The 24,545-nt window shown below is 39.8% G+C and overlaps 1 protein-coding gene across 3 annotated transcripts in view; it reads left to right on the forward strand.

The window, feature by feature from the left end:
* The window catches only part of GNGT1 (G protein subunit gamma transducin 1), a 325,524-nt gene extending 304,213 nt beyond the window's left edge, over positions 1-21,311 (forward strand). For all 3 annotated transcript variants that reach the window (XM_044067649.1, XM_044067651.1, XM_044067650.1), the window contains one exon: positions 20,793-21,311. In XM_044067649.1, coding sequence (XP_043923584.1) covers positions 20,793-20,918 — 126 coding nt within the window. In that variant the 3' untranslated portion in view covers positions 20,919-21,311. The remainder of the gene's footprint in view (positions 1-20,792) is intronic.
* Positions 21,312-24,545: the final 3,234 nt, after the last annotated feature.

The following is a 24,545-nucleotide window of genomic DNA, read 5'->3' on the forward strand; positions in this document are numbered from 1 at the left end:
CCAACTCAACTCCTATGCAAATCTTATTATTTACTGTGTCTATATGATCAAAAGCATTTCTATATATTAATAAAGAAAAGAAAAGAGAGTAGAAAGTAAAAGGGTGTAAGGCAGAAATAAAAAAAATGTAAGAGAAAGCTATAAGAAGTATATACAATAGAATGTTACTTACTGTTTATATTAATAGAGTTAAAAATAAAACATTATTTACTATTATTTAGTTCTAATTATTATTAGTTAAAGCATGACAGATTATTTACAAACAAGCATAAGCAGTGTAATCAAGAAAGTATAATTAGGAATAGCATTTGAAGAACATATAAACTTTTAAAGGAAAAAATGTATCAAATTACTGACCTTATTTTTCCTCTTCAGAAAGAGAAACAAGTTAAATCACAGCTTGCCATTAAATCTCAGATATTTTGACTAGTTATGAAACAAAACATTTCTTTGCACACAGAGAATAACTTTGATTAAATCTTTTTCAAAATATTTGTTGTTTCTTGGAAATGCAGGAACTATATTTAAAAAGATTAATAATAAAATAAAATGATGAGAGAGAAAAAAAAACATAGTACAAATCATTTGTTTTTTAGTCTCTTCTTCTTCTCTGAAGTCTTCCACGAAGTTTCAGTTGCCAGTCTCTTTAACGAAGGACTAGCCCATTCCATTTCTTCTATTTTTTCCAAACTCTTATTTTTTTTGATAAACAGTAAAGCAGAGTCTAAGTCATCGAAAATTTTAGGACCATCAGGAAGGAAGATTTTAAGCTTGGCAGGAAACAAGGTATGTTTTAAACTGTGCTTTTTTAAGCTCCCTTATTAGTGGCAGAAAAACTTTTATTTTAGCTAATACCATGGAAGAATAGTCATTGTCAAAATGCACAGTTGTTTCATTAATCTTAACAGGAGCTTTAGCCCAAGCAGATTTAAGAACCATCTCTTTATCAAAAGATGATAGAAATCTAACTATAACTGATCTAGGATAGTTTTGTTAGTGTTAGTATTAGCTATAGATCTTTGTGGTCTCTCGATACCAAAAGAGAATGCTTCTGGTAAATCTAAAGTTTTAGGGAGCCATGTTGTTAAAAAAGAAGTAATATTGTTACCTTCAATATTTTCTGGCAGTCCAAAAATCCTAATGTTATTGCGCCTAGATCTATTTTCCAGGTCATCCAGCTTTGTTTGTAAATGTGTATTTTGTTTCAGCAGAAACTCAATGTTGATTTCCTCTTCTTGTATTCTATTTTCCATGTCATTCACAGCTTCTTCTATGCTTGTCATCTGGCTCTTCTGTTGTTGCAGGTCCATATGTAACAAGTCTATTTGTTTTGTAGTTTTTTCTATGAAAGTGTCTATTTTAGTATCCATTTTATCTATCTTAGCAGTAAGTTGCTGGACTATAATTATCAGAGACTGAAGTTCTTTCTTGATGCTGGAGTCTTGAGAATTTGTCTTACTGGAACTCATTTCAGACTGATAAACTGAAAGGAAAATTTCCAAAGTAATTTCTGACAGGAATATTATTAAGATTTCCTTTCTTTTTTAGATATAGTTCAAGAACTATATAAAACAAACATATTTAGAAAGAAAATTACTTCAAAAATTAATTTTTTAAGTAATTAATTCCTGTCAATGTAATGAAATTGGTGGAGCTGAAGAAATCTTCTGCTATCCTGTGTTCATCCTTGGCCACGCCCATTTTCCTTCCCTCTATCTTCTCATTACTCTAATACTATAGTACTGCAATATACAACAGAAACAAAAAACACCTTATTTTGCGTTGGAAGTTTATATCCCAGCAGAATCGTGGAAATGTCGCAAAGACATATATATATATATATATATATATATATATATATATATATATATATATATAGATATAGATATATATGACAACCATTTCATAGTTTCATAGTTTCATAGTATAGTACTAGGCTATCTGCCCTAGGGCATTTATAAGCCTAGCCAAAGTGTATGTGGCTTTCGCCACCCCATGTAATGATACAAAAGTGTACAAATTAAATTAAATTTAGTTTACTGTGCTTCTGTGGAAAATCGGCTTTTGAGAAGTTTCTCACTGTGGTCTTTTGTGCTGGGGGTGGAGGTGGGATATAAATATCCTGGGTTATTAGTTTGTGGTCTGATCTCACTAGTGAGGGGTATACTTCCGGTGTTGAGCATTTTGTCCCCATGTTTGTGATGATCAAGTCACGTATATTATTTCCCATTGTGGGGAAGGTGACTAGTTGTTCCATCGCATTTGAGTTGATGAATTCCAGGAACCTTTGGGCTAGGGTGTTGGGGCTTGAATAATGCACCCAGTCTATGTTTGGTAGTTGAAGTCTCCCAATATGATGGTATTTGGTGAGACATTCATATCCTCCAGTGTCTTCAGGAAGGCTGAATGGAGTTCCTGAGATTGAGAGGGTGGTCTGTAGCATGCTACAAGTTGTATAGCAGTTTTGCCTACAGTTAGTTGCACATGGATGGTCTCCGATGCTTCGTGCATTGCCACTAACCTGGAGGTGTGGGTGTCTTTAATGAATATGGACACCCCCCCTCCTTTTGTGGTCCAGCCCAGGTTGTGGGGCCGAAATGCATAATAAGAGGTATAACCTGGTAGGGCTGGGGTGCTCTCAGGAGCCTTGAACCAGGTTTCAGTTACTGCACAGACATCAATGCTCTCGATACTGAGGAGTGCTTCGAGAGCCTGCATCTTGAGATTTAGACTTCTGGCGTTGAGCAGCATTACCCTTAGTTTTTTTCCTTTATTGTTTTCTAAGGTGGTGGGTTTGTCTTTTGAGCCTTGCCTAAAAAAGGCACTATGGGGGTGGCAAGAGCCTTAGCCAATATCCGGAAGCCCAGTGGTGACAGGTGCAAGCCGTCCCTTGTGAAGCAGCATGGCTTGTCCAGCATGTCATCCCAAGCAGACAGACATTGGATCCCCCTAGAATGACACCAGTAATTGAGCCAATTATTAAAGCTGATCATCTTGTCTTTGTATTGTGGCATCATTCTTGGTGAGGGCAAGATGCTGCTCAGGGTCAGGGTCATACCGGCCTGGGCTACATAATCAGAGAGCTCCTCTATGTCTCTTTTCATGTAGTCCAAGGAGGTACGTCTCAGGTCATTCATGCCGGCATAGACAATGATGGAGTCTTATTTGTACTTGCTTTGGAGTGACCTGAGTGCTTGTGTTATGTGGCGGATCCTAGCTCCTGACAGGCAGCTCACCATTACCCTCTCTTTGTTCAGCCTGGTAAGCGGGACATCAGTGTGTCTGACTATAGAGTCACCTATTACTAGTGTATCAGGCATGGTGTTTTGCCTTTGGGGCTGTGATTGTTTGGCACACTGACTTTGTGTACTATGTGTTGCATGTGCAGTGTTTTGAGGTGGTGTTTTCTTGGATGTCTGCTTTGGGAGCCTCTGTTGTTTTGGTAAGTTTTTTATTAGAGCCTCCGAATATGTCTTTGTGTTATTATGTGTTTGGTTTACAGTTGTGGTTGGTTTGTGTGAGACTGGGTTTGTTGTGTGTGTGGTTACCTTCTCCTCCTTTCTGGTCTTGCTAGTCCTGTGTTGAGAGAGTTCAGCCTCCACTTTGGCTATATAGTTGCATCTCTCACATGTGTTTGTGTTTGTTGGGAGGAGGAGAGGGTTGTCTGTGTACATGAGACAATTGTAACATTGTCTCAGGATTCCCAGATTAACCAGCTGAACTGGAGAGGACGTCGGTAATATACCACTCGACATGCCAGAATAGTATAAGGGGGTGATGTGTAACTGGGTCAGAGAGAGGACTTTGATGGGAAGTGGGTATTAGCATGGGTTGTAGATGGATGTAGTGCTTACGTTAGTTTAGGGGTGCTTCACTTGAAAGAAAGGCTTTAGGAGCAAGTGCTAGGCTTATAATAAAGCAAATAGACTGATTTTGTTGAAAGTAGAGCTTTCCTAAGGGAAAAACTGAAGTGCAGGAAGAGTTTAAGCCTGTTTAACCGGCGCTGCGCTATGAGCACAATCGCGCAAAGCCACGCAAACACGGATTTTAAACAGGGAACTTCAAAAGAGATGAAAATAGTCCAAAACGACCAATTACTACAAGCTCTTGTACTTAGGTCACTCCTTCAGGGACAGATAGGCTGCTCAAGGCTCCCCATTCCCACTGGTGAGCAAAGAAACTTCCTTCTACCAAGTAAGGCAATGGACAACACATGAACTACACCACAGTCCAGAATACAGCAAAGCCTGTATACTGGTCTAAACTAGTGAAGAAAAGGTGAGAAAACAAGGCTTTTTTTGGGGGGGGGTTGTTTTTTAGGTTAAAAAGTACACAGAAATGCAAAAAAACAGTAATAAATCACTTACACAGGCTAGCACACTTTAGTGGGTAGCCTCAACAGTTAAATTTAACAAGCAAACTTTTGACCAAATGTAACAAGTGCAGATAATGTACAATGCAAAAAACAGGTAATAAAGCAGTTTAAACTTGTTCAAAGTAAGAAAAAACAGGTCTCTCAGGTAAAAACAGCAAAAAAAATACTTAGATCAGGAAAGTATGCGCTTTTCTCAGTTCTCTGCTGCTAGCACCACTCTGCAGGAGCACGAGGAGCTGTAGCTGAGTAGTATACCCAGAAGAAATGCTCAGAGGTGGTTTTTAAACAGGGAACTTCAAAAAAGCTGGAAATAGTCCAAAACGACCAATTACTACAAGCTCTTGTGCTGAGGTCACTCCTTCAGGGACAGATAGGCTGCTCAAGGCTCCCCACTCCCACTGGTGAGCAAAGAAACTTCCTTCTATCCAAGTAAGGCAATGGACAACACAGGAACTACACCACAGTCCAGAATACAGCAAAGCCTGTATACTGATCTAAACTAGTCAAGAAAAGGCAGGAAAACAAGAATTTATTTTGTTTTTATTTTTCATTTTTAGGTTAAAAGGTACACAGAAATGCAGGAAAAACAGTAATAAATCACTTTCACAGGCTAGCACACTTTAGTGGGTAGCCTCAACAGTTAAATTTAACAAGCAAACTTTTGACCAAATGTAACTTAAGTGCAGATAATGTACAATGCAAAAAACAGGTAATAAAGCAGTTTAAACTTGTTCAAGGTAAGAAAAAGAAGGTCTCTCAGGTAAAAACAGCAAAACAATACTTAGATCAGGAAATTAGTCGCTTTTCTCAGTTCTCTGCTGCTAGCACTACTCTGCAGGACCACGAAGAGCTGTAGCTGAGTAGTATAGCCAGAAAAAACGCTCAGAGGCAGATTTTAAACAGGGAACTTCAAAAGAGCTGGAAATGGTCCAAAACGACCAATTACTACAAGATCTTGTGCTGAGGTCACTCCTTCAGGGACAGATAGGCTGCTCGAGGCTCCCCACTCCCACTGGTGAGCAAAGAAACTTCCTTCTATCCAAGTAAGGCAATGGACAACACAGGAACTGCACCACAGTCCAGAATACAGCAAAGCCTGTATACTGGTCTAAACTAGTCGACAAAAGGCAGGAAAACAAGGATTTGTTTTGTTTTTGTTTTTTAGCTTAAAAAGTACACAGAAATACAGGAAAAACAGTAATAAATCACTTACACTGGCTAGCGCACTTCTGTGGGTAGCCTCAACAGTTAATTTTAACAAGCAAACTTTTTACCAAATGTAAGTGCAGATAATGTACAATGCAAAAAACAGGTAATAATGCAGTTTAAACTTGCTCAAAGTAAGAAAAAGAAGGTCTCTCAGGTAAAAACAGCAAAAAAATACTTAGATCAGGAAAGTAGTCTCTTTTCTCAGTTCTCTGCTGCTAGCACCACTCTGCAGGACCACGAGGAGCTGTAGCTGAGTAGTATAGCCAGAAAAAACGCTCAGAGGCAGATTTTAAACAGGGAACTTCAAAAGAGCTGGAAATTGTCCAAAACAACCAATTACTACAAGCTCTTGTGCTGAGGTCAGTCCTTCATGGACAGATAGGCTGCTCAAGGCTCCCCACTCCCACTGGTGAGCAAAGAAACTTCCTTATATCCAAGTAAGGCAATGGACAACACAGGAACTATACCACAGTCCAGAATACAGCAAAGCCTATATACTGGTCTAAACTAGTCGAGAAAAGGCGGGAAAACAAGGATTTTTTGGGGTTTTTTTTTTTTGTTTTTTAGGTTAAAAAGTACACAGAAATGCAGGAAAAACAGTAATAAATCACTTTCACAGGCTAGCGCACTTTAGTGGGTAGCCTCAACAGTTAAATTTAACAAGCAAATTTTCGACCAAATTTAACTTAAGTGCAGATAATGTACAATGCAAAAAACAGGTAATAAAGCAGTTTAAACTTGTTCAAAGTAAGAAAAAGAAGGTCTCTCAGTTAAAAACAGCAAAAAAATACTTAGATCAGTAAAGTAGTCGCTTTTCTCAGTTCTCTGCTGCTAGCACCACTCTGCAGGACCACGAGGAGCTGTAGCTGAGTAGCATAGCCAGAAAAAACGCTCAGAGGCGGATTTTAAACAGGGAACTTCAAAAGAGCTGGAAATGGTCCAAAACAACCAATTACTACAAGCTCTTGTGCTGAGGTCACTCCTTCAGGGACATATAGGCTGCTCAAGGCTCCCCACTCCCACTGGTGAGCAAAGAAACTTCCTTCTATCCAAGTAAGGCAATGGACAACACAGGAACTACACCACAGTCCAGAATACATCAAAGCCTGTATACTGGTCTAACTAGTCGAGAAAAGGTGGGAAAACACGGATTTTTTGGGGGGGGGGGTTTGTTTTTTAGGTTAAAAAGTACACAGAAATGCAGGAAAAACAGTAATAAATCACTTACACAGGTGAGCGCACTTTAGTGGGTAGCCTCAACAGTTAAATTTAACAAGCAAACATTCGACCAAATGTAACTTAAGTGCAGATAATGTACAATGCAAAAAACAGGTAATAAAGCAGTTTAAACTTGTTCAAAGTAAGAAAAAGAAGGTCTCTCAGGTAAAAACAGCAAAAAAATACTTAGATCAGGAAAGTAGTCGCTTTTCTCAGTTCTATGCTGCTAGCACCACTCTGCAGGACCACGAGGAGCTGAGTAGTATAGCGAGAAAAAAACGGTCAGAGGCGGATTTTAAAGAGGGCACTTCAAAAGAGCTGGAAATGGTCCAAAACTACTACAAGCTCTTGTGCTGAGGTCACTCCTTCAGGGACATATAGGATGCTCAAGGCTCCCCACTCCCACTGGTGAGCAAAGAAACTTCCTTTTATCCAAGTAAGGCAATGGACAACACAGGAACTACACCACAGTCCAGAATACAGCAAAGCCTGTCTACTGGTCTAAACTAGTCGAGAAAAGGCGGGAAAACAAGGATATTTTTTTGCTTTTTTTGCTTTTTAGGTTAAAATGTACACAGAAATGCAGGAAAAATAGTAATAAATCACTTACACAGGTTAGCACACTTTAGTGGGTAGCCTCAACAGTTAAATTTAACAAGCAAACTTTCGACCAAATGTAACTTAAGTGCAGATAATGTACAATGCAAAGAACAGGTAATAAAGCAGTTTAAACTTGTTCAAAGTAAGAAAAAGAAGGTCTGTCAGGTAAAAACAGCTAAAAATACTTAGATCAGGAAAGTAGTCGCTTTTCCTCAGTGCTCTGCTGCTAGCACCACTCTGCAGGACCACGAGGAGCTGTAGCTGAGTAGTATAGCCAGAAAAAAATGCTCAGAGGCAGATTTTAAACAGGGAACTTCAAAAGAGCTGGAAATGGTCCAAAACGACCAATTACTACAAGCTCTTGTGCTGAGGTCACTCCCACTCCCACTGGTGAGCAAATAAATTTCCTTCTATCCAAGTAAGGCAATGGACAACACAGGAACTACACCACAGTCCAGAATACATCAAAGCCTGTATACTGGTCTAAACTAGTTGAGAAAAGGCGGGAAAACAAGGATTTTTTTTGGGTTTTTTTTGTTTTTTAGGTTAAAAAGTACACAGAAATGCAGGAAAAACAGTAATAAATCACTTACACAGGCTAGCGCACTTTAGTGGGTAGCCTCAACAGTTAAATTTAACAAGCAAACTTTCGACCAAATGTAACTTAAGTGCAGATAATGTACAATGCAAAAAACAGGTAATAAAGCAGTTTAAACTTGTTCAAAGTAAGAAAAAGAAGGTCTCTCAGGTAAAAATAGCAAAAAATACTTAGATCAGGAAAGTAGTCACTTTTCTCAGTTCTCTGCTGCTAGCACCACTCTGCAGGACCACGAGGAGCTGTAGCTGAGTAGTATAGCCAGAAAAAATGCTCAGAGGCAGATTTTAAACAGGGAACTTCAAAAGAGCTGGAAATGGTCCAAAATGACCAATTACTACAAGCTTTTGTGCTGAGGTCACTCCTTCAGGGACAGATAGGCTGCTCAAGGCTCCCCACTCCCACTGGTGAGCAAAGAAACTTCCTTCCATCCAAGTAAGGCAATGGACAACACAGGAACTACACCACAGTCCAGAATACAGCAAAGCCTGTATATTGGTCTAAACTAGTCGAGAAAATGCAGGAAAACAAGGATTTTTTTTTTTTTTTTTTGTTTTTTAGGTTAAAAAGTACACAGAAATGCAGGAAAAACAGTAATAAATCACTTACACAGGCTAGCGCACTTTAGTGGCTAGCCTCAACAGTTAAATTTAACAAGCAAACTTTTGACCAAATGTAACTTAAGTGCAGATAATGAATAATGCAAAAAAACAGGTAATAAAGCAGTTTAAACTTGTTCAAAGTAAGAAAATGAAGGTCTCTCAGGTAAAAACAGCAAAAAAATACTTAGATCAGGAAAGTAGTCGCTTTTCTCAGTTCTCTGCTGCTAGCACCACTCTGCAGGACCACAAGGAGCTGTAGCTGAGTAGTATAGCCAGAAAAAATGCTCAGAGGAGGATTTTAAACAGGGAACTTCAAAAGAGCTGGAATTGTCCAAAACGGCCAATTACTACAAGCTCTTGTGCTAAGGTCACTCCTTCAGGAACAGATAGACTGCTCAAAGCTCCCCACTCCCACTGGTGAGCAAATAAATTTCCTTCTATTCAAGTAAGGCAATGGACAACACAGGAACTACACCACAGTCCAGAATACAGCAAAGCCTGTATACTGGTCTAAACTAGTTGAGAAAAGGCGGGAAAACAAGGATATTTTTTTGGGGTTTTTTTTTTTTGGTTAAAAAGTACACAGAAATGCAGGAAAAACAGTAATAAATCACTTACACAGGCTAGCGCACTTTAGTGGGTAGCTTCAACAGTTAAATTTAATAAGCAAACTTTCGACCAAATGTAACTTAAGTGCAGATAATGTACAATGCAAAAAACAGGTAATAAAGCAGTTTAAACTTGTTCAAAGTAAGAAAAAGAAGGTCTCTCAGGTAAAAACAGCAAAAAAATACTTAGATCTGGAAAGTAGTCACTTTTCTCAGTTCTCTGCTGCTAGCACCACTCTGCAGGACCACGAGGAGCTGTAGCTAAGTAAGGCCTGCACTGTTACAAAGGCCATGCATTTGGCATGAAATTGAGTCGGGATATATAATCCACAGTGCAGAGAAGGGGTTCACTGTCTTTTCTGCACTGGACTATGAATAAATGTTTATTTAGCATCTGTTAACTTAGTATGTAGACTGTTACAATGAGGCAGGACTCCATTCAGTCATGACTTGAGCCTTAGAGGCCAAACAACACAACTAAACATACATGAGAATCATACCTCTCAACCTCTTAATGTAAGAAGTCTAGCCAAAGCCTAATATAATTCGGGGTGGGGGGATCAAATATTGGGACATACTGGGATCAATTCAATAGCTCTGCTTGACAGAGGCCAGTAAATTGATCAATGGGGAGGCGTGAGCCAACACACCTTGCTTAGGCTTATAAATGCCCTTCGGCAGATAGCCTACTACCTACCTATGAACCTATTACATATATTTTTATGCACAACCTATTATTCTATCTGCTGTTGAGGTTTGTAGGGGCACTTTCATGTTATTTATGTCTGCAAAAGGAATGAATGTGGTACAGGGAATGTACTTCTACATATAGATGTATGTATGTGTGTATGTGTGTATATGTATAACAAACTCGCTGACCTCCATGAGGTGGTCCAATTAGAACCGGGCCATCCAACCCTGACATGCCTGGATCCATATTTCATACCCATGGTTCCTCCACCCCACCCGAGTTCCACATACACACAAACCATCCATTCCCCAATTGCTATCCCAGCCATAACACACCTCCACACATTGCCCTCTCCCCAGTGTTAGGGACTCTACCCGTATGTTGTCTCCACCCATGTGTCATTAGGCTCTCCAAACCTATTAGTCCTTGAACATACCTGCCCTGGCTTGTGTACTGGTCAGATGTCCAAACAACCCGCACTTTTTGGGTAGTCCCACCGGGGACTACCCTGTAATTCTTTGTAAGGTAGACTTAGCAGGTGGGCAATGGTACTCCCACTGGTAGTATCCTGCCTGTGGTTTGAGAAGCAATAATTTGCTCACCCCTGCCCAGCTTGATATGACATAAGATGACAGCACTAAATAATACAGGTGTTGCTGTTGTTTTCCTTCTCATTCTTTTTGTATGCTTTATTGTCACAACGTTCATTCTTCATATATATATATATATATATATATATATATATATATATATATATATAGATATATATTATATATGTACAGACACACACACATACATCTACATAATTATATACATTTCCTATGCTGTTGGATGCCTGCGCTGGATGACGTGTTTGTGATCACAGCAGCTGAATGTTTATCCGCCATGGTTTAGTGCAACTCACGTCATCTATAATGTGTAGGGTCAGGGGTTTGCAACCTGGCAGTGCAGATTATTTTGTTAATGGTCACAACAACAGCTGTTGGCTACAGGGTGACTATGGCACTGTAGAACATTTGTAGGCAGATATGCGCTTGTTTGCGCAAAGCACAGCATTACTAACCTTTGGTTGAGGTGTCTTATACCCGCTTGCTCCCGCATACACACGCGCAACATCATGCATTTTGTTCACATTTGTCAACCGGGACAGTCAGACTGTGTGCTTGTCCATTGTCAGCAGTGGCCCGGAGTGTAGAGCTCAACATTGACCCCAGTTACGTATCCCAATTAATACTGGGGTGTTCACATTCATAGAGGGTAACAGACATATCATAGTTACGTCCCCCATTAATCATGCTTAGTTTACATTGAACTGTCAGTATTAGCCATGCTTAGGTCAGGTTTACATGTCAGGTATAACTGTTGATAAAGGTCGGTTTAAGGTGAGGTAGGATTCCAGTTTCACTGGTCTGGGTAGGTTACATGCAGGTATTCGGGGTAGGTGTAGTTATTCCATACCTGTGTGGTACAGTAGAGGCGAATAGCTAGAGAGAAGGCAGGTAGGTAGTGGGGGTGACATTGTAACTGTATAGTAGCCTGTAGGTATAATTGGATGGGGAGCAATAGGGAAGGTATGTCAGAAGTTGGGATTTGTTTGTGAGTCAGGACAAGAGGTGTCAGTATCACTAGTTGATGTAGTGGTACAGAGTGTGAGGTGGGGGGGTTTGCAAGGTGGTGAGCCTGTGCTGCTCCAGGTGTGCTTGTGGTGTTCCTTCATGTGTTAGTTACATGTGTCCTGTGGGACAGCTGTGATACTACATGTGGGTTGGGGTTCCAGATACTGGTAATATAGTGGGGGAAGAGGGTGTCATCTATGTGTACCCGTAGACATTAATAGAAATGGCACAGGGGCTGATAGGTACGCTGCGTGCATGGGGCACAAAGGGGGGTGTTAGTAGGGGAATTATCCAGGGATGTGCAGGATGGCTGCAGGGAAGGTCCACAGCTGGTCATGTTGTCTACAACAACAGCTGTGCATATGCATTGCATTTGGTGTTTGCATCAGGCACTCACACCCATGGGTGGGGGTGAGGACTACAATAATACTTTGTGATGCCTATTACATCGGCTGACATGCCTACAGTGGGGTGTTGCAACCATGTGTTTGTAGGTGTTGTGTAGTGGGTTATGTAACAACACATATGGTTATACCGTACTTAGCCATGTAAACTGGACTGTGCTGCGGTGGGACCCATATCGGGAATGGCTGCCCATTAGGCGTAAGCATGCCTGTTGACTGTACAGAATCCGCGGCCTGTCCAGTGCTTGCTTCATACTATTGGTGTGTTCCTCTTACAATCTGCACCTGTCTGGCAAATACCCAGGAACTTACACCATTAAATACAGACAAGTAATTGGGTTTAGGACCCCACATCATTCAGCTGAGTCATGCTAATGCATAACCTATTATTCTATCAGCTTTCTAAGGTTGTAAGTGAATATGTGCTTTCTGTCCCTATTTGTTCCCCTTTAGGTTCTGTCCAGTGGTTTTGCTTTTAGGGGTTGAGAGGTATGGGCATAAGCTCTGCCCAATTCGCAATATTACTTACATCCCCGGGGTGGTCCTAATACAACTGCGCCAGCCAACACCTGCATGCCTAGGCCCATAATTGCATACCCATAGTTCCCCCACCGGCCCCTCCTCTACAGCACTCATCCTTACTGTGGATGCAGGTGGGGTCTAACCACACCACTACACACTGCCCACTCTCCACTTGTCAGGACCCATGTCGTATGTTGTGTTGACTCATGGGTCATCAGGCTTGCACAACCCACTGGTCCGTGTACGTATACAGCCTGGTTGGAGGAATCATTACAGGGACTGACTCTGATGATCATTAATTTTTGGGGTGTCCCACAAGGGACATTGATGTCTTTGTTACAAGATTAGACTTGGCAGGTCTCTCCCACTGATAGTATCCTGCCTGTGGTCTGGGAAGCAGTGGTGTGTTTACTTGTATTGTGTGTTTGTATGTTTCACCTGTCTAGGTGGGGGTGGTTGCTGCTACGTGTTACACGTTTGTTGATTGGACCCCTCACAATCATTTGCATGGCCTGTGAACATATGTAATTCATGACTGCTGTATCATATCCTAGCTATTTATATGTGTATATTTACACACACATGTATATATATATATATATATATATATATATATATATATATATATATATATATATATATATATCTGTATATAGTAATGTAGATATATATGTAATGTATATATTTATATATTGTTGTCTATATATATCTAACAACATATGGGTGTCTGGGTGTCTGCATATGTATAAATCTTTATGTGGGTATGTACATGTATACTGTCTCTGTATGTATACATTTGTACTACAGAGAGGGAGAGGTATATCTCCATGTAGCTATGGGTAGATATACGCACACACATTACTATACATATATACATCTACATCTGGTTGTTCTGTTCTTTGCCATGTATATTAGACTTTGCTGCAGTGGGACTCATAGTGGGTGTGACTGCTCGTTGGACGATGAATCTGCCCAATGAACACTTTTGCTCACATCCCTGGGGCTGTCCATATAGACCCACATCAGCCAACACCTGCACACCTAGACCCATAACTAGCTACCCATAGTTCCCCCACCCGCACCTCCTCTACAGCACCCATCCTTACTCTGGGTGCAGGTCGGGTCTGAACACACCACTACACACTGCCCACTCTCCACTTCATGGGACCCATGTCATACGTTGTCTCAACCCATGAGTCATCAGGCTTTCCCACCCTTGTATTCTGGGTATGTACACACCCCAGCCAGAATGGTCATTGCATTGGCTTCCTTTGGTTATATGTCAATTTTTGGGGCATCCCGCAAGGGACACTCCTGTCTGTGTTCCAAGATTAGATTTCATGGGTGCACTCTGTACCCCTCCCCCTGGTTGTATCCTGCCTGTGGTCTGGGGAGCAGTGGACTATTTACATTGTTTGTGAGTTTATGTGTATGTTTCCTCTGTCCGGCTGGGGGGGAGGTCATGCTACGAGTTGCATGTTTCTTGCTTGGGCCCCTCACTTCCATTGGCATAGCCTGTGAACATATGTCATTCTTGTGTGCTGCTTCCTATCATAGCTGTATATCTGTGTAGATCTACGCACACACACACACACACACACACACACACATATATATATATATATATATATATATATATATATATATATATATATATATATATATATATATACATACATATATATATATATATATATATATATATATATATATATATATATATATATATATATATATATATATATATATGTATATATATATATATGTATATATATATATATGTATATATATATATATATATATATATATATATATATATATATACATACACACACACACATATTGCTGTGTATATATATATATATATATATATATATATATATATATATATACGTATATATATATATATATATATATATATATATATATATATATATATATATATATATATATATATATATATATATATATATATATATATATATATATATATATATATATATATATATATATATATATATATATATATATATATATATATATATATATATATATATATATATATATATATATATATATATATATATATACATATATATAAATCCATGTGGGTATATGAGATGTATGGCCTTAATCTTGCTTGTCTATTGCTATGATGGCTTAGTGGTTAACTACTGTGCCTATAGTGTACAGGGTCCTGGGTATGAGCCTTGCCAAGGCAGTTTATTTTGTTGCTGGGCAGAACTTGGCCCATTGGATCCAGTGTGATTAAGGCACTTTACAGCAGTTGTAAGTGGGTTTATGCAACAATAAGTACTGCTAATCTCCTTAGCTTCTTCTTTGCTTACTCTGTGTAGGCAATGCTTACTCCCGCACAAGCACACTTGGACACGCTTACCGCTGCTTATTTGTGCTTAGACCTGCATACATGTGCCTTGTTCATTATGACACTAACACTTCACATGTGCATTTCATGCAGTACTTCAGTGCACATTTAATTGTTATTCTGTAGGTTATACGGCAAAACAATGTAAAATTATGTTTACATACAGTTTTCCTGTGGAAAATGATTTGTGCTGCAGTGGGACTTAATCTGGGAATGCCTGTTTATTAGGCAGATGCTCTAACCACTCCACTATTGCTGTGCTGCTTCATTTGCATATATATTCCTTATTATCCTCTTCAGCCTTTTCAGATGCTTTAACCGTAGCTAGGCGATGGGCAGACCCACGCACCTATGGTTAACTGTACTCAGGGTTTTAAAACAATAAATAAAAGGATTTCTTCATTTTCTTTGAATGTACTGTTGCTGTTGAACACATGGGGACTGTTGGTGGGGATATGTGTACACTTATGAGCAGTCTCACTCATTTATTTACACATTCTTCTGTTCTATTTTGCAGGGGCGTGTTTATTCTGAGAGCTCTGCTCTCAGACGCGCCCCTACACTCATCCATGCTCCATGTAGCATTAGGAGTTCAGGCAGCGCGCCTTCATTAATATGCATGGCACGCTGCTGTCCTCCTCTTAAACTGCCGCTTCCATGCAGGACTAGATTAGTCCTGCACAGAAGTTTAGTAAATCCGGTGGATAGACTTGTGCAAAACTTGCTCAGAAATAGGCTTGTACATTTAAAATTGTTATAGCTACAGAGGACAGTCTTTGGAAATGATTGATATATTTGCAGGGACAACACAGTTTTTGAAGATCAATATTGCATTACAATCTTTTGGTCACCAGAAAATTAGGTGTGTGCAGAAACTTAAAAGAAAAGATTATTTTTCAGTAGGAAAATGAGGGCAAAAGCACTAAACAAGTGGCGGGGTACAAGGTGTAATGTGCAGAAGGAACAGATAACTAATCACCTTTGGAGTATATGAGCAGCAGAAGGAAAAAAAACATCTTACGTTTATATAAATAAAATCAGTAAACGTGAGCTGCAAATACCAAACGGAGACAAATTATCTATCTGGGGTTGGTGGTGCGGAAGAAGGAGAGAGAAACCCTGTTACTTATGCATGTACTAACAACTGGAGGAAAGAGTTATTTTCTTAGCCCTTAGGAAAGGACATACATACAAACCACAGCAACCAGTGTGTGATATACGGATGATGTCCCTCCTGTGCAGTTAATTAGAACTGCAGAACTGTTTTACATAAGTAAGATAGAAAGCACAATATTCAGTTTTATTTTCAGATCACATTTTAGTCTAGCTTTAATCTGCAGTGCTGTGCTGCAGTTAGATATTTAAGCCTGTAGTTCCAGTTTAAGCACATAGATAAGTTTAAGTATAACCACTTTGCAAGCCAGATTGAAGTTCAACATGGGATGAATTATACTGCATATAACTGCATTTGGCTCACAGGTTTGCAGGGTCCCACTGGAAGGTTCATGTGGCTGTTCCAAACTAGGGAAACATAGAGTACCTCACCACCAGGTAATAAACGTATAGTTTTTTGTACCAGCCTAGGATGAAATAAAGATAAAGGGGCAGCTACAGTTTGCAAGAAAGCAGCTTTTGCTCAGCACTTATAGAATGGAAATGGTAAGAGTAGAACAAAACAGACCGCACATGTGATGGCACCAGCCAGATCCTTCATTGGTGCTCTGCTATTCATAAATTATCCAGTCACTGCTAGCTCCCCCATCTATGTGAGTGACAGGTCCACCACTGTATATGCTACGTATGTCACATGAAATTTGAACAGTTATTTTCATTAAAATAACTAATCAAAATACTGAATGTTTGCATACTTACAAAGGGATCTCCACTGTCAAGAAGGATATTATTGGTTGATAGCAACAATAATACTTTAATTGCTTCAGTTTGTGCCACTTCCAAAAGTTATAAACTCTTTCTGTGCAATATTTCAAAATGTCTCCAAAGTTTTCACTGCAGCAGCATAGCTTTATTTGAAGACTGGAATGCTATTTTGGACATAGATTTGGACAGAATACTTCTCTAGTTCATATGTGGGGTAAACAGACATGCAATGCTTTGGAAATCATTCACGAAAACTCATGTGTTAGTTGATTACTGGAGTTATAAAACTGTTGGCACTAGGATATATATAAATATTTGTCTGTACAATCTGGCATTTTTACCTGAAATGACACTTGTCTTTATTCTCCAGAATATTTGATGTCTTCCTCATGTTAGAAATATGCTGTTGTCATTTGTCATATTGGTTGTGGACTGTTATATGAACATCTCATAACACACACACACACACACACACACACACACACACACACACACACACACACACACACACACACACACACAGATACATGCAACAGTGTCTGCTAGCCTGCAAATCAATGTGATAAGTGATATAAATACATGAATTACACACACCAAAAAGCACACAAATGCACAGATATGCTAAACTTCTCACACCCACCACTGTCTAGCTACACAAAACACACTTCAAAAGTGGGGCAAACCCTCCCAATACTACCAAAAGCTGTAGGACTAGCTCTGAGATTTCACTAAACTTGGGCTAAGTGTTGCATGGGACACTCATTTGTACAAACTGTCTTTATAGCACACTCCAATCAAAATTTTCACATAACCTCACCAAATACTACTGATATATACTGAAAGCGCTAAATTCTCAACACAGATAATATACTTTCAAATGCACACCATAATCCCACCTATACAAACATACTAATTGCTCTCAGTCACTCAGACACAAGTCACAACGCACATTTCAGACCTCACACATTATAACCCTTACCTGCACATACCCACTACACCCCTTCAACCTCTCACTCCACAAGGCAAAGCCCAATGATCTACTGTCAGCCAGTCATTCAAACACAAACAGCACACTCAAACACACACACACGCGTGCACATGCGTGCACACACAGTCACACACATTGCACTCTTTTAACCACTCACACCAGCTAGCATACCTCCACACATAGCACACTTTTGAGCAATCAATCCAACCCTTACTGGCACAATAACTGCTGCAGCTGTACCTGAAACACCATCTTCAGAGGTGTACACTCTTTTCTCAGTGGGTATACCCCCACTGTAAGCCAGCAGCGTATGGATATCTGATGCCATCAAACATCATAATTGTCTTCTGATATGTGGGCATCGTTGGCCATTAATCAGTAGATGTGCAACAGTGTGATCCAGGGACACTCTACTGCTACAAAGTTCTTAATGAGCTGTTAGGTGTATTACATGGCCTTTGTGATGATGATGATGATGCCCAGTTACATGAGGAAATGGAAAACAGACACAATACTGCAGTGAGTACCAGCCTCATTAGAATTATCAGCAGCATCATGGCTGGCAACAGGCAGGGGATGGATACACCTGGGGCTGCCAGAAGCCCTGCTACTCCTCACAGTGATGACTACCTGTCTCCAAAACTTGCTACCCTTCACCAGCTACCCTCATCTGGGTCCAGGTCATATAGTAGAACACCACCCCTGCCATAAAAGATGTGCTGGAGCAAAATTTCACCAGCAAAGACAGCAGGTCAGGGTTACAAGGTAGAATAGCATCCATGCCACAAGAGTCTTCAAGGACTGCACCCTCTCAGCAGCCAGGTAACAACAGAAGAGAGGCATGCAGTGGCTCTCTATCCATGTTACATGAGTATATGATTGTTAACATCATCCCAACTTCCAGCAATCCCACTCCTAAACTCCGGTCATAATGACATGTGCCCCCCAGATACACACACACTAGAAATATCTCCTGTGTATTGCAAGCTATCAGGCAGTTGAGGGAAAGGTAGCCTTTCCTGTTAGTATATCTCTGGGAAAGTGAGACAAGGGGAGCTTTATAGCCACATAGCCTGTGATACACAGCAAGGTCATTAGGATGGTGGCAGATGTTACAAAAGTCACCTGTAGTGCTGCCTTTCTTTCCTGTTGAGTCCTGGGGAACCACATGTATTGATAACAAGTATCAGCATAGCATCAGTGAATGTATTAAACATTAGTGAGGTGCAAGCCAAGGAAATATCCATTGTATTCCCAGTTGTATGTCGTAAGGTTCCTGCAACAGGAATATTACCAGCTACACATACCCAGGTATCCAGGGTAGAGAAAGACCACGCATTCCCTGAAATTCAGCATGCTGTCATAAGTGTGGGCATGGCAAGTCAGGAATTGCTAACATCACTTACAAGCCCTAAGTCTGTAGGGATGTGAAACCTGGTAAATGCAGTGGGTGGTTAGTGTAAGATTATGCTACTCAATACAAAGTACTGCAGCTCTGGTTCATAGGTTCATAGGTTTTTACTAGGCTAATGACCACAAGGGCCTTTTTAAGCCTAGCCATGCATCCCAAATCTCTGATGAGTTCTGATACCCTTGATAAGTGTAAGTATGGGCCTGGGAGATGAACCATTTACAGGTTACCTGTATGCATCAGAGACATAGGTGCCAAACCAGGGATGAAATTCTGGTTTCCCATCCAATTGTCCAAGTTGTACTTGAATTTGATAAGGAAGGAACTCTGCTTCACATGGATTGGGAGTCTGTTCCATAGATGGGATAGCCTTTGGAATACATACCTATCTCTCCTGCAGATCCTATTTATTTCACAGGCAAGTTTAAGTCTTTAGAATGGGTAATTCTGGTACTGTTTGTTTTGTAGATATGCAGGAGGTCCATCAGAGTGGGGTCTGACAATGCCCAGTATGCCAGGCATAGATCTCCCCTCAAAAGCCTGTAGGAGACAGAATACAGAGATGGGGCCTTCAGGCAATCTGCATAGGACATATTACTGATGCCCTGTATTCTTTTAGTGAGGAACCTCCGTGGATGTTCCATTTGTTGGATATGCTTGTTTAGGTACTGAATATCTACAGTAGCTGTTACTCCTCTGATATTTTTCCAAGTGTTTTTCCCTTATATCCCAGTATGCTAACATACTGTATAACCCCTGTGCTAACATATGTGAATTGCATCATTTTGCATTTGATTCATTTCCCTGCCACACAACTTATGAAGTGACAACAACCTGCACATTACTAAGAAACACACAAGCACTACACAGTTTCTGTATCACTACAAACCATACACTAATTTGTTTCAGCTATTGTTGCATTTATGCCAGGTGGACTGTCAAAAGCCAACCAAGGTCATATGTTCAGTTATACCAAGACAATAAATAAATGGCTTCTTTTGTCTGCAATGCTACAATAGTCTTGTGCTTTATGTAAAGAGATTTCTTTTTTAAGTTCCCTGCAAAAGAACCAAACATAGTTTCTACTACAAATAATCAATAAGGAATGCATGTGTGTGTGTGTGTGTGTGTGTGTGTGTGTGTGTGTATGTATATATATATATATATATATATATATATATATATATATATATATATATATATATATATATATATATATATATATATGTATGTATATATATATATGGATCTACTGTATTTGGTCAAATTACACTTGGTCGAAAATGATTTCAGGCAACCTACATCACTGAAAGCACATTTGACTGAAAGCACATTTGGTTGAAAATAGACTATAGCCCCTGCCTCACTGCAGTGCGACCCTGGAGTGAGAATAATAAGTATATATATATATATATATATATATCTATATATATATATATATATCGAGAGAGAGACACACACATGCATATATATATATCTATATATATATATATATATATATATATATATATATATATATATATATATATATATATATATATATATTATATGTGTGTGTGTATGTACAAGGAAAATGAACATTTGTATTTCTGGTAAGCAGGTATCATACTATCAGATAGCTATAAAAAAACTATAGTGTTGTTTGTTTAACCAAATCCTGTAACCTAAAAGTTACATGTTTTGTTCTAGGTCTCCAAATGCGCTGAAGAAATCAAAGACTACATTGAAGAAAGATCAGGTGATGACCCTTTTGTGAAAGGCATTCCTGAGGACAAAAACCCATTTAAAGAAAAAGGAGGTTGCGCCATTTCATAAACCAGCTGCAGAACTGGACCAGCAATCCAAATGTCTACATGTTTTGGTTATTACACAGAAAACACATTTAGACTGAATGCCAGTAAAAATAAGCAGGAAATCATGAACAACAGTGTAACAAATGTATCTTGTTTACTAGGAGAAAATAGTTTTTTAGCTTTTATTTTCTTCAAAGGTATATTTCAGAAGGTTCAACAGGCAGTGGGAATTACATTTTTATGGCACTTCTGCCTTGTCGAAAACCAAGGAATTAACTAAATGCATAACATGTTCAAATACATATCATTAATATTTGTATGGTAGCTCCTAGAATATGTTTTTCAAACAATATGTTATAAATTCCTTGCAAGAAATTTGACTTCATTAATAAAAACTCAGTATTGGATGGTGAAATGTCAATTTCTGAGCTGTAGTTTTGTATGTATTCGTTTCATTTTCTTTAATTAGTTGTGCTGACATAAAACTTGGCTGTCTTCCAGGGAAGTTCTTTACGAACCATTACAATTAAGAGGATCAGTCAAAATCTACAGCAAAGAAAATGGAATTATTATAAATAGAAAATATGGTATTTATATATATATATATATATATATATATATATATATATATATATAATAGAGAAAAATAAAAAGAATGAATTCTAAGTGCATCAATTAATTTTGTTATGAAGCAATATCAAAGAGCCAAGGCACTAACTTTGATCCAATGCCTTCAATAATGAGAAAGAATTAACAGAAGAAGATATTACGTAATAATGCAGGCAGAAAACAACATGGAAGGAGGGGCATAAAACATAGCTGAATGTCATCAAATAACAGCTCAGAGTACATAATCACAGAGTAGAACAGAAGTTTTAGTCTGTAGTGAGAAATAAAGACAGAAGCAAAACTTATGTACTTATTATGACAATAGATCTGAACTGCAGCTGCCTGATGCATAGGGATAGCCCTTACTGTGCCCCAGATGACACGTGTTCTGTTAGTGGAACTGGCGCTGGCAGGGTCCACATGGGGGGATGAGTCTAGTGCCTGATGCCTGGGCACCCATCCCAAGGGGAAGGAAGCAGTCTACACACACTGCAATATGCAGTGTATGATTCTGACTAGCTCCATCCTGCATTGGTGGTGAACCATTGTCAGGAGGACACACATGCTCAGAAATCCACATGCATGCCCCAAGCACAGAGATTGTAGAGTTGCTAAGTCTGCCATGAAGGAACAGGAGTTAGGGCACAGTACCTGTTAAGCAGCGTCTGTGAAGGAGCAGGAGATCAATCACAATACTTGTCAAGCTTCATCCATGAAGGAACAAACGTTAGGGCACAATACCTGTCAGGCAACATCCATGAATGCCTAGGAGTTAGGGTACAATACCTGTCAGGCAGCATCCATGAAGGAACAGGAGTTAGGGCAGAATACCTGTCAGACAACATCCATGAGGGAACAGGAGTTAGGGCATGGTACCTGTTAAGCAGCATCTTTGAAGGAACAGGAAATAAGTCACAATACCTGTCAAGCCACATCTACGAAGGAACAGGTGTAAGACAAGAGGACACAATACCTGTCAGGCAACATCCATGAAGGAACAGGAGTTAGGGAAAAAATACCTGTCAGGCAACATCCATGAAGGAACAGGAGTGAGGGCATAATACCTGCCAGGCAGCATCCACAAAGGTCCAGGAGTTAGGGCACAATACCTGTCAGGCAGCATCCATGAAGGTCTAGGTGTTAGGGCACAATACCTGTCAGGCAGCATCCATGAAGGTCTAGGTGTTAGGGCACAATACCTGTCAGGCAGCATCCATGAAAGTCTAGGTGTTAGGGTACAATAACTGTCAGGCAGCATCCATGAAGAAACAGGAGTGAGGGCACAATACTTGTCATGGAACATCTACAAAGGAACAGGAGTTAGGGCACAATACCTGTCAGGCAGCATCCACAAAGGTCTAGGCGTTAGGGCACAATACCTGTCAGGCAGCATCCACAAAGGTCTAGGAGTTAAGGCACAATACCTGTCAGGCAGCATCCATGAAGGAACAGGAGTTAGGGCACAACACCTGTAAGGCAGGATCCACAAAGGTCTAGGAGTTAAGGCACAATACCTGTCAGGCAGCATCCATGAAAGTCTAGGTGTTAAGGTACAATACCTGTCAGGCAGCATCCATGAAGAAACAGGAGTGAGGGCACAATACCTTTCAAGCAGCATCAAGCAGCTTCCATGAAGGAACAGGAGCTAGGGCACAACACCTGTCAGGCAGCATCCATGAAGGTCTAGGAGTTAGGGCACAACACCTGTCAGGCAGCATCCACAAAGGTCCAGGAGTTAGGGCACAATACCTGTCAGGCAACATCCATGAAGGAACAGGAGCTAGGGCACAATACCTGTCAGGCAGCATCCACAAAGGTCTAGGAGTTAAGGCACAATACCTGTCAGGCAGCATCCATGAAGGAACAGGAGTTAGGGCACAACACCTGTAAGGCAGGATCCACAAAGGTCTAGGAGTTAAGGCACAATACCTGTCAGGCAGCATCCATGAAGGAACAGAAGTGAGAGCACAATACCTTTCAAGCAGCATCAAGCAGCATCCATAAAGGAACAAGAGTTAGACCACAATACCTGTATGGCAGCATCCATGAAGAAACAGTGTTAGGGGATAATACCTACCAAGGAGCATCCACAAAGGGACAGGAGATAGGGCACAATACCTGTCAGGCAGCATCCATGAAGAAACAGTAGTTAGGGCATAATACCTGTCAAGGAGTATTCATAAAAGAACAGGAGTTAGGGCACAACACCTGTCAAGGAGCATCCACAAAGGAAGAGGAGTTAGGGCACAGTACCTGTCAAGCAGCATCCATGAAGGAACAATAATTAGGGTACAATACCTGTCAGGCAGCATCCACGAAGGAACAGGAGTTTGTACATAATACCTGTCAAGCACCATCCACGAATGAGCAGGAGATAGGGCATAATACCTGTCTAGTAGCCTGATACTGCACCAATGTCCTCAGTCTCTAACATCAAGTTGAGTTGGGATGTGACAAAATGAGATTCTGCCAGCACAGCTAGCTGGAATTTTGTAAATAATTATATGTCATTGGTGAATATCGAAATGATTTATACAAGATACTTGTGTTACAAATGTATTAGAACTGTATGTCATGTGTAAATCAAACTGCTTGTACAGACATGTGTGTTGAAAAGGTATTTGTCGAGTGTTGTGCTTGAAATGTAACACAGTGTGCTGTACTGGAAGAGAACAGAAATGTACCTGCACTATTATAACTGTTTAAATGTATATGCTTAACAGAAAAAACTAGAGGTTAATCTTAATCCAGCAAACTTTAGAAAAATATCTGAAATTAAATTACTTTATAGGATACTCAATAAAAATACTGTCTCTCAAGTTTTCAATGCAGCTAGAGACACAACGTCTGTACTAGGAAGCTTTCTGTATTGTCCTTGGAGTGAACTAATTGCTACTTTTGAAGCATGAAGAAATGCAATTGTTTTATGACTTCCAACATCTGCCAAAGAAATGAGGAAAACCCCTTGTCTGCATATTTTTACAGGTAGATGCTAAATACTGCCAGCTTCAGCAATGGGGGTTTGGCCTGGGAACTAGAA

This window comes from Protopterus annectens, chromosome 3.part1 (assembly GCF_019279795.1).
Source record: "Protopterus annectens isolate FY-2018-M chromosome 3.part1, PAN1.0, whole genome shotgun sequence".
Lineage (NCBI taxonomy): Eukaryota > Metazoa > Chordata > Ceratodontiformes > Protopteridae > Protopterus > Protopterus annectens.